Source organism: Camelus ferus, chromosome 3 (genome assembly GCF_009834535.1).
Source record: "Camelus ferus isolate YT-003-E chromosome 3, BCGSAC_Cfer_1.0, whole genome shotgun sequence".
Classification (NCBI taxonomy): Eukaryota; Metazoa; Chordata; class Mammalia; order Artiodactyla; family Camelidae; genus Camelus; species Camelus ferus.
Window position 1 is genome coordinate 10,282,731 of NC_045698.1, and position 12,884 is coordinate 10,295,614.

At 45.3% G+C, this 12,884-nt stretch overlaps 1 protein-coding gene across 6 annotated transcripts in view; it reads left to right on the forward strand.

Annotated features, from left to right (window-relative positions):
• TRIO (trio Rho guanine nucleotide exchange factor) overlaps window positions 1-12,884 on the forward strand; it is a 330,643-nt gene that overhangs the window by 160,436 nt on the left and 157,323 nt on the right. For all 6 annotated transcript variants that reach the window (XM_032470128.1, XM_032470122.1, XM_032470150.1 and 3 more), the window contains exon 10: window positions 9,072-9,194. In XM_032470128.1, the coding sequence (XP_032326019.1) occupies window positions 9,072-9,194 (123 nt within the window). The remainder of the gene's footprint in view (window positions 1-9,071; window positions 9,195-12,884) is intronic.

Genomic DNA, 12,884 nt, shown 5'->3' on the forward strand with positions numbered 1-12,884 from the left:
GAACAGCAGGTGGCCAGGGTGGGCAGAACAGGAGGCGAGGAGGCCGAGCTGGGCAGGTGTGGAAAGGTGACCCCGTGTCACAGGCTCGGGAGTTGTTTCCAAAGCTTTGGGACACCATCGAGGGGACATTGTGAACCCGAGTGCTGTGCGTGGGTGCAGGCCTGCAGGGACTGCGTGGCTGTGAGGATTGAGGGCAGGGACATCCGCGTGGCAGCGGGCTCCCCTCGGTGCTCGTGGGTACTCGCTAGTGGGCAAGTTAGGGGTCTCTCTTCTCTTGGTGCCCACAGCCACCCTGCAGAGTGGTTAATGCAGTTCTCCACTTTGAGATCAAACCCTGAAGGACCACGTGCCGTGCATTTGAGTTGATGCTGTGGGAGTGGATGGCGAATGCTGCGTGCGGTGGAAAGGTGGCTCTGGTTGTGGGGTGACAAGTGCAGCACGAGAGTGACACTTCAGGCGAGGAGACGGGCTCAGTCCCCCTCATGGACCTCTGTGCCATCGGGGGGGGGGTGTCTAGGGAACAGAAGTGAAGGTCTGCAGGGCAGCAGTCTGTGTTAACCTCTGGTGTTCCCCAAGTGTCTGGGATAGTAGATCCTTGATCCTTGGTGTCTGTGGACTGAATGAATGAAGAAAGTTAAGGAATTCCCTAATTCTGCTAATTAAAGATAATTTGGGGCGAAAGTCTCTTCGTGAATTCTGGAGTGGGGAGGGCTGGCCTCACGTGGGAATCGCGTCATCTAACCAGGAGATCTTCATGCAGGAACCAGGAGCTTTGACTGATGTTAGGGAGCCAGGGGTGGCCCAGAAGGAGATGGTAATTTCAGTGCATGGGAATTGTGCAAGTGTGTGAGATCCTTAAAATAGTAAAGATTTTGACCACTTGAACAGAAAGAGACGGGTTTCAGGTCCACAGAGAAGCTGTTTCACAGTTCTGCCGTGGGGCCTCGGCTTCTGGCCTCCTGCCAGTAAGAGTCACCTCCCCGCGGTGTTTGACCCAGCAGCCCCGTCCACCCTGAACCCAGCTCTTACGTGAAGGTTCCTGAACCTCGTTTGTTCTGTGCTCGTTAGCTTAAGGCAGAAGGACGGATTTTTCTCGTCCCACTCATCAGGGTCACTGTACAGGCCTCGCTGTGTAACCCTCTCCTGCTTACATTCCCACGCTCACGGTCCTGGTTGTGCCTCCCGGTAAGAACGGTTAGATGATTGCCGTCCTTTCTGAGAGCTTCTCATTTGGAATTAGGGAGAACTGGAGGGCGAGTGGTTAGGGGTTGGGAACCTGCACATTTATTTTTAGTTTACATATATGTACTAATTATTGTTTCTAAAAACAGATTAGATCTTTAGCTTTTTAAACTTACATAGTTATCAAAGGAATAAAGCCAACCACAAAATAAGAATCAACAGAATGTGGTAATCCAATCATAAAGCAGGTAGAGGCTGGCCGCTGATCTTCCTGGTGGGTTTGGGGCCAGCTTTCCTTACCTTTTGTCACAGGAACAGAGACTGTCAGAGTAACCTTAGTAACCACAGCTTGGGAGGAGCTGACAGTTCAATGGTGAGGATGAAAGACTGGGGAAATGGACGGATCTCTTCCCTACAGCGGATGTGGTACTGGGATGTGGGTATGTGAGCTGGCGCTGTGAGCCAGCGGGGCAGGAGCTCAGGGGACTGGGGTCAATCAGAAGTGAGCAGGGAGCTGAGGTCATCAAGCCCACAGGGACACACGCACTGAGGAGCCGGGATGCCCAGGAGCGGGCGGAACCATGAACAAAATCCAGGCAGTCTGGGATGCCCTACTGTTGACTGCCAGCCCATTGCCAGGGTCCCCTAAGAAGACAGCGCCCAGTGACTAGCTGGACAGGGGAGACCGCACATGTGCACGTGTGTGTATGTTTGTGTGTTTCTGTCATGCAATAACTAGACGTAAGCTAAATATAACATCTGGACTCGTTTCCCAGATAACATCTTAGACATATTAAGGTTTTTCTTGGACAGTTTTGGACTATTTTATATTTATTTACAAACCAAGAATGGGAAAAATAATTTTTTTAAGTTTAGAAAATTGTGAAAAGGATTAACTCCTGTTGGTAGATTGCTGGTTTGGTTGGCATTTGAAGGGCATATCCAAGGTGAGACTATATGAATTATAACCTGCCTGTCTTCTGTCTTCCCTCCCTCCCGTCCTAAACTTCTTTGTTTTCCTTAAGAAATTTAATGTACTTAGGTAATTAAAACTAGGGTAATATCAGGAGAACTGATTTATATTTTTTTAGAAGGTACACAGATGGATGGATAGATGAGGTACAGGTTTAGAAGCCGCCAGCCTCTTCGTGAGCCCTTCTTCACTGATTTCACCTGTACTCCCTCCTGGCCAAGGAAGGATGCACCTGCCCCTGACCTTTCACGTGCTCTCATGTGGGCTGAGCAGAAGTGGCTCTTGTAAAGCAGGGAGTTTGGTTCTGTATCACGTGTTTGTGTAAACTGACTGAGGTTTTTTGTTCTTGTTTTAAATAGTTTCTTTTTCCCAAGTGAGCATTAGGCTTAGTATACATTGGAGTGTACTAGAAGCATTTTTAAAAAGGTATTTCTGTACTAAGAATGATTGTAGTTTTAGAATAAGCATCATTCTAATTTCAAAATACAGCGATTGAAGATATGGAGAGTTCTGGGCTCCACTGGAGAGATTAAAGAAGTGTGTGTCAGGGGAGATAATCATTGTTGTCAGGCAGCTGCGAATGCTGGACCTAGAAAGTTCCTCCTTCTTCCCTCAGTCCCCACGAGCCCACAGATGCATGTTGAATTTTGTGTTGGTTTCATTTCACTGTAAATGTCATGCCATGCACATCACAGAATTTAGAGCTAGAGGCCCTGGTGATCATGTCAGGCCAAGCCCTTCATTTTCCAGGTTAAAAAAAAATCTAGCCTCGAAAAAGTTGAGTGACTTGGCAGAAGCTGCAGGAAGCCTAGAGGTTTAACTGCTTCACTGCCTGTGACCTGAGGAGGATGCTTCACTTCTGAGCTAATCAAAGAGTGAGGCTGACATCTTCCTTAAGGCAGACTATTTAAGTGGGGCTTCTCAGGCTGGGGGAAGGGGCTTCCGTGGAAGCTGCAGTGCCCATCACTGCGGCTGCTAAGGAGATTTTTGTTATTTCTTCCCATTCACTGTTGACATTCACCTTAGGAGTGGATGAGGGAATGTAAGGGAGAGGGCGCTGATTTCTGGTCCTGGCATCTCTTCACCGCTGCCACCGCCTCCTTGTCTATGAGCAGCTGAGGGGATAGCTGGGCCCCCACTGGATGAGGAAGAGCATGATTGGTTTCAGGAGTAAAATGCACTCTAAGCATTAGGAAAAAGTCTCAGGCAGGCTAAGGTAGCGTGAGTATGTGGATTCCTTCATTTCTGATTTTTAACTTTGTGTTTAAATGTCCTTAACAGCATAATACTGGATATCCATCTTAGGCATTGCTGAGTCCCAGCCTCTAGTAAAAGGCACATTGTCTAAGAGCAGACCTCCTTTTTGATCTCCCATGTAAGTTTAGCAAATTTCAAGTGATGTCCCTTAGTTGTTCAGTCATTCTTTGTTATAATCACCAAAATACCATTCATTGGTTTGATAATCAGAGAAACTCTGTCTCAGTGCATTTTTCAGGAGCACTTATTTAAAAGCAGAACTAGAAACACAGTACGTCCATTTCTAGATTGGCATCCACAATGGTTTAAATAACAGCCACCGAGTTGAACAAGGAAGAAACTAAGTGAAACTAGGTTAATGTGGGTTTCATAGGGAAGGTAGGGTAAGGCAGGGGGAAAATTCGTATTTTGCATCTGGAAAATCTGATTTTATATAAAAAAGAACAAATTCAGAATATTTTAGAATTACCTTATTTTTCATTTGCTTCATCTAATTGTTTTTTAAACTAAGCACAGAATCAGAAAAGCTAGTTGTTTTATTTCTTGTGCTTGAAATATGACTGAGAGGGAGGGGACTCTCATTATTACGACTGGAAACACTTACTCCCTGTGCTTTGTCTCTTGAACATAGTAGCTAAAATGGACAGATGGCTGTGTGTTTTCCCTGAATGTTCTCTGCTTTCAGAGTTCCCAGGAAAAAGAGACCAGCTCAATGTGCTCTTGGTGGGTTTACGTCAGAGGACTTGTGTCGTTTTCATAAACAGTCAATCCTAGTGCTGGAACTCCATACAATACTACAGTCCGTGCTGTGACACAGTGTGATGGTGGATAAAGGCATGTGTTTGGAGTTGAGAAGTTCTGCATTTGAATCTTTTTTCTAGGTGTTCTTTCTTGGGCACTTAACTTTTCTGAGCCTCCATTTCTTGCTCAATAGAGATAATAATAAAAATTTTCATTCTTTTTTCTACTTTCTTGGGGAGAAATGTTTTTTGGAATTAAGAATTTGTCAAAGTTGAGAAAGATAACAGAGCAGATGCACTGTGATATGTAATACTGTAGGGGGATCTGAGAGCCGCCCCCCCCCCCCCAACGATCAAGTGCATGGAGATTTCTGCAGCCAGATGTACAGGAACTCACACTAAAGGGATCGATAAAGACTATTAATAGCCTCAGGTCAGGTCTTTACTGCCAATTAATTTTTGTGACCAAGTCTTGAAAAAATATTTGGAATTTCAGAGCTGTTTTAGCTTTTTGTGAAAAAGCAGTTATGAACCTGTATTGCGCTCCCAAGCACAGCACAGAATGATCTCTCAGTAAGTGATGCTGGAGATAGTGACGTGGTCCATGGTGGTGTTCTAGTACATACTTGAAGTAAACAGCTGTGTATTTTCAAGGAAAAATGTCATTATGTTGTTCTGTACATTGTGTGTTGCTGAAATGGAGGTCCTTGAGAATGAGTCTCCCATTTGACTAGGGTTTAGTATTTAGTCATAAGTTCTTAAATAGTGATTACTTAGAAATATTAATCCACAAAACATAGTGAAAATTAGGTAGTGGGGGCTGATGACAGAAAATTACTTTAGAGACAGGTTGCACGGGATGGCCAGGCCCTTCCTCGTGATGGAGGTGGAAGGCGCCAGTGGCCAGTTCCTGAGGTGTTTGGTCCTGGTGTGGTTGTGTGTGCTGGCTCACCTACCCCCCGTTTTGCTGTCTGTCATAATAGTGTCACTTCATCAGGGTGTTTTATGCAATAGCCTCAACTGTTCTGAAGCAGAAACAGCTCTTTCCTTCCAGACCTCCGCGTGCTGCCTGTATGCCTGTCGTGCCTGGTGAGGAAGAGAGGCCACGTAGACTGGAGGTTCAGAGGATGGACCTTGCTTCCGGGCCCAGGTCCACAGACTGGCTCTTCTCCATGGTGGCCGAGGGTCCTTGGCCCTGTGTCTTCATCTATGGCCCAGGGTCATGATGCGGCCCCCAGCCCAGCTCTCTGTGAGGACTGATGCTGTAGGTCCTAGCCTGCCTCAGTGGCCAGGGCTCAGGCAGACTGCAGTTTCCAGTGAAGAAATGAGCAGATCAGACATGCCATCATCATGCTCACTCTTGCAATTACGTGACAAATGGGGAGTGAAACTCAACAACCTGTGAGGTTTCCTGACATTTTGCCTTAGCTGCTGAGATGGTTATCTGTGTTTAAAGTGTTGGTGGCTCGCTTTGGAATGACCTTGATCTTGGGGCAATCTTGGTGCCCATTAGAAGGCGCTGGTGTACAGAGGACCAGGCTTGTCTCACTTCCTCTGAGCAGGGAGGAGGTGACGTTGGCCCTCCAGCCCTGCTCCTGCCTGACAACCAGGTAGCCTGCGGGGAGGACCGGCTTTTGCCCTTCTCCTCGAGCCAGCAGCAGAGCAGCAGGTCCTGGGCTGGCCTGGTTGTTCTGTGGCTGGAGGTCACAAGGCAGGGAGGTGACAGCTGCCACCACCGCTGAGGTCGGGAGGGGGCCAGCCGGACTAGCTGGATGGAGCCCCTGATGTGCAGATATTTTTCTGTTCTAAATGGAAAGAGTCCACAAGCTTGCCTTTCAAATGCTCCTTGGACAGGTGTAGTCGTTCAGGATTCCTTGGCAGTCGGGGGAATGTTCTCAGACTTAAGAGAAGCAGAAGCCTCGTGGGCAAGTTTGGTTTTGAATATGAGCTCGATTTCATAATTGTCTGCTACTGTTTTTAAACAGCGCTTGGAATTTGTACACTCTTCTTTGAACTACTTTCTTGTTTGTTGAGATTTCACCTGGTATTTACAATTCTGTCTAAAGGAACCACTAATAAAACAAAAATCGTAACCCTTTTGTAACCCTCAGTGGTTGGTTCATAATAGCTTTTATTTCTTCTGCTTCCTGAAGCACTTTTCTTAGGCTTAAAAAACAAAGTTTTATTTTTTCAGAAAGACTGTATTTTGCTTCCTCTAGCACTTTCTACCAAATAGTGTTTACTTTTTACTTTTTGAAGTTGTGCCCTTACTTCAAGGCTGTATTGAGACTTGAAGGAGACGTGAGGGCAAGTATCAGTAATCACTATCAGTAGTCATCAGGTTTGCTGTTTACCAAACCTTGTTTTTTTTCTTTTTAAGGTATTGTTGAGGAATATATAGAATATGCTATCGTTGTAGTTAAAAGGAGGTCTCCCAGCCCCTTCACGCAGATCTGATAGCATACGTGTAACTTAGACACCTCTCAGCTCTTTTCAGGCTTAATGTAGTTGGTCCTTGTCTTCCGCCTGGTACTGGCCTCCTGCCTGGAGGCACATTCGGTTAACTATCCATTCTTCGAAGTTGAGACATCTTAAAGCTGTCATTAGGCATTTCTCTAGAAGTGAAACGGGACCTGTGTTTTATAATAGGCACTAAGAGACTGGCCCACAAACAGCTCAGCAGTTGGATGTCAGCCTAGATGTCAGGTGGTGAATGTGATTATTTACTAATGGTAGTATGGAAGATCTCTCTTTCTCTCTTTTTAATCTCAAGAAAGAAAAATAATGTACTAAATGCACTGGTTAAAAAGCAATGGAATAGCCATAACCTGTGCTGTCAAAGCACTTAATGTTAGATGGAAGTCCCCATGGGTTATGGTTTATGGATGAGGGGTCATGGGTGGGGGCTGTGGTTTATGGGTGAGGGGTTATGATTTATGGGTGGGGTTGGCTCACATGCTGTACTCACCATGTGGGGACAGTAAGGTGCTTAATGTAGATTTCATTGAAAACTCACAGCCCTCCACCATTATTGTCACCACTGAGCAGGTAGGAAGCTGCAGCTCAGAAAGGATGCTGGATGTCTGTGGTGCAGGGGGCTAGAAATGAAGGGTTAACGAGGGAGTTTTTGGGAGGACTGGGAGGCTGAGGTGACTGACAATACACATGGATCTAGTAGGAATTACTCTGTGACCCCGGCTGACTAGCAGAATGGCAGTGTGACCCCAGGTGACTAGCAGAGTGGTGGTGGTGACAGAGCGATTCAGAGATGAACTGTAGGAATAAGGTAAACGTATACCTTTAGCCTGAACACCCGCCCAGGGCCAGACTTCTATACCTGCCCGACCCTCCCACATGTGCACACATGTGCACACACTCACACACACCTCTGCTCATGCTACAGGGGTGTTTACAGAGGATTCCCAGAGATTTAGTCAGGTTCGCGAGCCACTTTATTTAAATATGCTGCTAACTTTGCTAAACCCTGTGGAAAAAGGACCCTCTGGAGCAGAGGGGGACAAATTGAGGTGGACAGCAGGCTCTGGCCCTACCAGCTGCCTCTTTTTTCCCTGGATATCTGTCAGCACAGCTGATCTCTCTGCAGTGCGGGTAACAGAGGGCACAGGATCCTTTTTGTAGCGATGAACCTCACATTAAGGCCCCTTTTGTTTATTTTTTTTTTTAACTGAAATAGTTGACAGGCAATATTATGTTACTGTCAGATGTACTAAATAGTGATTTGACATTTGCATATGTTATGAAATGATCACCATGACAAATTTAGTATCCATCTGTCCCCATACAAAGTTACTACTATGTTCACCATGCTGTAAGTTACACCCCCCACCCTGAGGCCTCTGTGATTTTGCTGTTAGTGGAGCGCTGTGACTGGTCCACTTCCAGGCTGCCCTCTAGACCACGGTCCTAGCTGTAAGGCCTCAGTGGGTTCTTTAGTCCAGGATCGGTTTGCTCGGTAGGCTTAGTTACCATGGTTACTAATTACAGAGTGCGAGGCAGCCTTCAGTACTTCGCAGCACATTAACGAATGTCTTCAGATACTTAACATACATCTTCAGATACTTAAATAATTTCTTTTAGTGTAAGTTTTATCTACAGATGTCACTGGCTTAGTTTTTTGCTGTTACCTACTCTCCAGCAGAAAGAGACAAAATGTATGTTTGATGTAGTGTAAATATTTTGTTTGATGTTGTCAGTGCTTTGCGATTTCTCAAGTAAAATAGCCAATGAACTGCTTAGTCCCACTATGAACTTAAAAACATCAGGTCACCCTACTTTACTTTTACTCTTTTTCTTTAGTAGATTTCAACTAACAAGAACTTGTAAGTAATTAAATTCATGGAATGTTTAGCTTTCACAACAGCTTGGTTTGTAGAATAAATTATCCTTAAAGACATAGACAGAGGCATTTAAGTGTTTTGTTTTCTTGGGTTTTACTTATATGTTTTGAATCTTATAAAGAAGAGACAGAAAAACATTAACTCTGTAGTTAAACTTGAACTGCCTGAGTTGTGAAGCTTTGAACCATATAAAAATGTTAAGTTAAATTGGTCCTCTGTGGCTTGATAACTACTGTCTTATACAAAAGCCAGGCCGTGTTGGTGGCTTAGTCATGCGTTAGATGAAGTGAGATTTAATTTAATCATCATTGCATGTAACATTTATATGCACACAGATTTGCGCTGTTGAAGTAAGAGCTGATTAAAATCATGGTGGGAAAGCTGGCAGATCTAATTCTTAACCTGTTAAACTAGTGTCCCATTGCTCACAATTTTGTTTTCTCCTTTGCTTCTTGTTTCTTACAGAGCTTTGGTAACAGAATGCATCTTCCACGGTTAGTCCTAAACACTGAACAAGGCGGCCGTTGTTTTTATGGCATCTGTGTCTGTGTTTCCTTGTAGGTACTGGACTGGATTGAGAACCACGGAGAAGCATTTCTGAGCAAACATACAGGTGTGGGGAAGTCTCTTCATCGGGCCCGAGCTTTGCAGAAACGTCATGAAGATTTCGAGGAAGTAGCACAGGTAAAACGATGGCTTGTACTGTCTTTTCCCATAAACACCTACGTGGTTAGTTTTGAATTACAGTTTTAACACCATCTGAGATGAGTTAGCCATAGCCAGCAGTGTTCGAAGGTGATTCAGAAATGATGCCTGAATTTCAGAGTGCAGTTGTCAATGTCTGGGCAGAAAGATGGTTTAGTCCATTGACCTTTTTGTGAAATGTGATGTTCTTGAACCTGAAAAATGTCTTAGATGTTTTTGCCATATTTATTGTACCAGTGTCTATTGACTAGCTTGTGAAATTCCAATTCATGGTCAGAAATTAACAGTCCTTCTTGCATTTCTATAACGATGGACTAGCATGACTTGTCCCTTTGTTATTTCTTTTTTAAAAGATGTGCTTCGAAACAGGAGGTAGGGGTGGTGGTATATTCAGAGCCTGGGGTTTGTGGAGTTCCAATATTGTCTGTAATGCTAACCAGCTGTGTGACTTTGGAAAAATTTCTTAACCTTCCTGAGGTTTAACTTTTTCATCTGAAAAATAGGCACAGTGAGGGCTGCTTGAGAGAAGCAAAGTATGTGTGTGTGGTTGCATCATGTAAGGTACCCAGACCAGGGCTTTCCACAACTCACTGCTGTTTGGTAAATGTGCCTTTCATTTTGTTTTGTGTTTTTGTGTTTTGAAAGAAAGATGAGTGAAGAAGGGAGCAATGACCATAACATGAGAGAGATATATATATGGAAGCTATAGGAGGTAGGGTAAAAGTTCTTTTAAAAAGAAGTTGTAGGATGAGTGCAAATTGAGACATATTATGGTAAAACTGAGGAACACCAAAGGCAAAGTCTTAACAACGAGAAGAGAAAAATGACAAAATCACACCTGCGAGAATGACTTTGAGGAAGACAGCTGACTTCTTACCAGGAACCACAGATTGTGGAAGACAGTGGAGTGCAGTCCTGAGGGAAAGTACCTCTGAACCCGGATTCCACACGCAGTGGAACAATCACTCAACAGTCAGGATGAAATACATAGACTGAGACTGAGAGAGTTCACCACTCAGATACTTGCCTAAGAACTGGAGCGTTCAGTTTAGTCAGGGTAATGGAAGCACCCACCGTAACGTAAGCACCGTGAGAACAAGGACTTTGTTTTGTTCTGTCTCTGTCTCTAGCGCTGAGAACAAGGCTACCTGGTGCAGGTAAGTGTGCAGCAGTATTTGTTGAATGAATGACTTAAATGAATAAAAAAGGAGCTACAAGAAGAAAGGACTGGGCACAGAGTTCGGTAAATATGTTTGTAAATCAAAGGATTGACCCGTTAGACAAAAGGCGACGGATTTGGGGGGAGAGTTAAAAACAAGACAGAGCCAAGCAGCAGAGCACTTGAGCACGGAGGACAGAGAGGGGTCCCAAGGAGGATGGTAGGAGGCGTGTTTATCTAAGATTTGTAAATTCAGCTGTACATGGTTGCGTTTTTGAAAGAAGCCTAAAAATACGGGAGTAGAAAGCACCGCTTCCCCTGAGTATAAAGGGAAAAGAAATAGAGAAAACCAGATAAATAAAAACTCATGAAAACGGGTCCAGTGGAAGCAAAAGAAAGGAGAACAAAAATCATGTTAGAAAATCACAAAATGAGATGCAGTCATTTGTCCACAAAGAGTGTGAATTACAGTAAATGCAAAATAGATTATACTTGCTAAGAGAAAGATTCTCTGATTGAATAGTTCGTGAAAAATCATGCTGTGTATTGTTTTCAAAGGGCACACCTCAAACCTCAATATACAGGAAGTTGGAAAGTATGTAAAGTATTAGAAAAAAGGTCCACCAGGCAGATATTAACCAAATGGAAACTGGTGCAGGGATATTGGTATTAAGCAAATAGACTTGAAAGCATAAAAACATTGTAAAAAATAAAGAAAACCTTCAATTATGAAAAGAAGACTATCGATGTACTTCTAACAACATAGTCTCAAAATTTCTAACACAGAAAGAGCAGGAGTAAACCACAGCTGGTGTCTGTGGGTTTTATATGACAGAGGGGTCAGTTGTGCGCTGGGTTAGTCGGGGAATTAGTGTGAGGTGAAATCGTGGGATACGAGAACAGCCTGGACTTCAGTCCTGTTCAGTGAAGATGCCTTTAACAAGTTACCCTTTTTCCAAGCCTTCATATGCAAAATGGCAGTCCCCACTCTCCTGCTTTCGAAAAGGTGGTGTGTTTAGCAGCCTGGCCACACCCCTGGATGTGTCTTTGGATTTTCCTTAGCTACATTCTTTGTGATCTCCCTACCTATGCTGGCTGGAAAATATTTTGCCTTTCCCTTGGAGCAGAAGAAATGTGGAAAATGTGCTCTTATCTTCCCTTAATTTTTTCCATAAGATAAGCTACTGCTGTAGCCATGTGGTTTGGGGATGGATGTGAAATTTGGATCCTTTGAGCAAAGACTTTAGGCACCAAAGAACCCAGGAGGTGGGACAGCAAACAGCCAAGCCCCAGAGGAGGCTCCTGCCCTGAGTAGCAAGTTCACCCGTGACCGTGGGCTCGACCGCCCTGGCCCCTTCCTGGAGCCTTCCCGACCGTGTTCTAGAGGGAAGGTGCTGGTCTACGGAGTGTCCTCATGTACGTCCAGCACCCTTCCCTCCAACTCCCGTGCAGGGAGTTCTGTTCTAAATTAGGGAAATACCTTCTGTAGCTAACCTTGCCCTGGCTTGTTGGGGAACTTACCTCCTCAGATCTGACATGACCAGCAGAGCTGTTAGCACGGGTGCTCAGGGGGCAGCAAGAATGAGACACTTTCTTTGTAGGAAACGTGTCTGCCTTTAAGTTTCCAGGGTGAGCCACGGGGTACAGCGGCACCCTGAGCGGAGACCTGCTTTTGGCCTCGGCTCAGAGAAAGTCAGGGCTTGTCTGCTCCCACCTCTCCCCAGCAGAGTTTCACAGCTTCCTTCTTGTCATCTGTGTTTGCACATTGTCCCTAGGATCCTAAGGGGACCTGACCTTCTTTCCCTTAAACTGAACGTCCTTAAGCCCAATCTGAACTGAGCATGAAAACAAAAAACCTTAAATACCAACACCTTTTGCCCACTTCGCAAACATCTGCACCCAGTTTCCCTCCTCCTGGTTTTCCTATCATCATCATCATCATGTATTAGGCATTCTGCCAGGCACTAGGGGCCAGGCCCAGACCTCCTGAAGGGGCGTGGCTCCCTGTCAGAGAGGGCCTGGTGGTTCTTGCTCTGTAAGCTCAGACTCGCAGATTGGTAGAATTCAGCTTGGTGACACAGAAAGAAGAGGACATTAGAGGCAGGCTTGGGGGACAACAGTTCAGATCATTGGGCAGTACGGCCACCTGGCCTGTGAGGCTGGAGTGATGGCTGGGCCCCGGGGAGCCCCGTGCAGACACCCAGCCTCTCCTCTCTACCGACCCCTCTCCTCTGTAGCAGAAGAAATGTGAAAAATGTGCTCTTTTTTCCCCTCAGTTTTCCCGGGGGCGGGCTCTGAGCTCTCCGCCCTGTACCTGGCCGTGCCCTCCTCTCCCCAGTTCTCTCTGCCTGCAGTCCTCCTGCCCCACTGCCAGCCCTGGCCCTGCAGGTCTGGTCTCTTTCCCTACCATCTCCAGCTTCTCTCTCTCTTTGCTGCTTTTTCTTCTGGCCCAAAATATTTACACACGCTCCCTTCTCTGAAAGAACAGCTCTCCATTGTGCTGTTTCTTG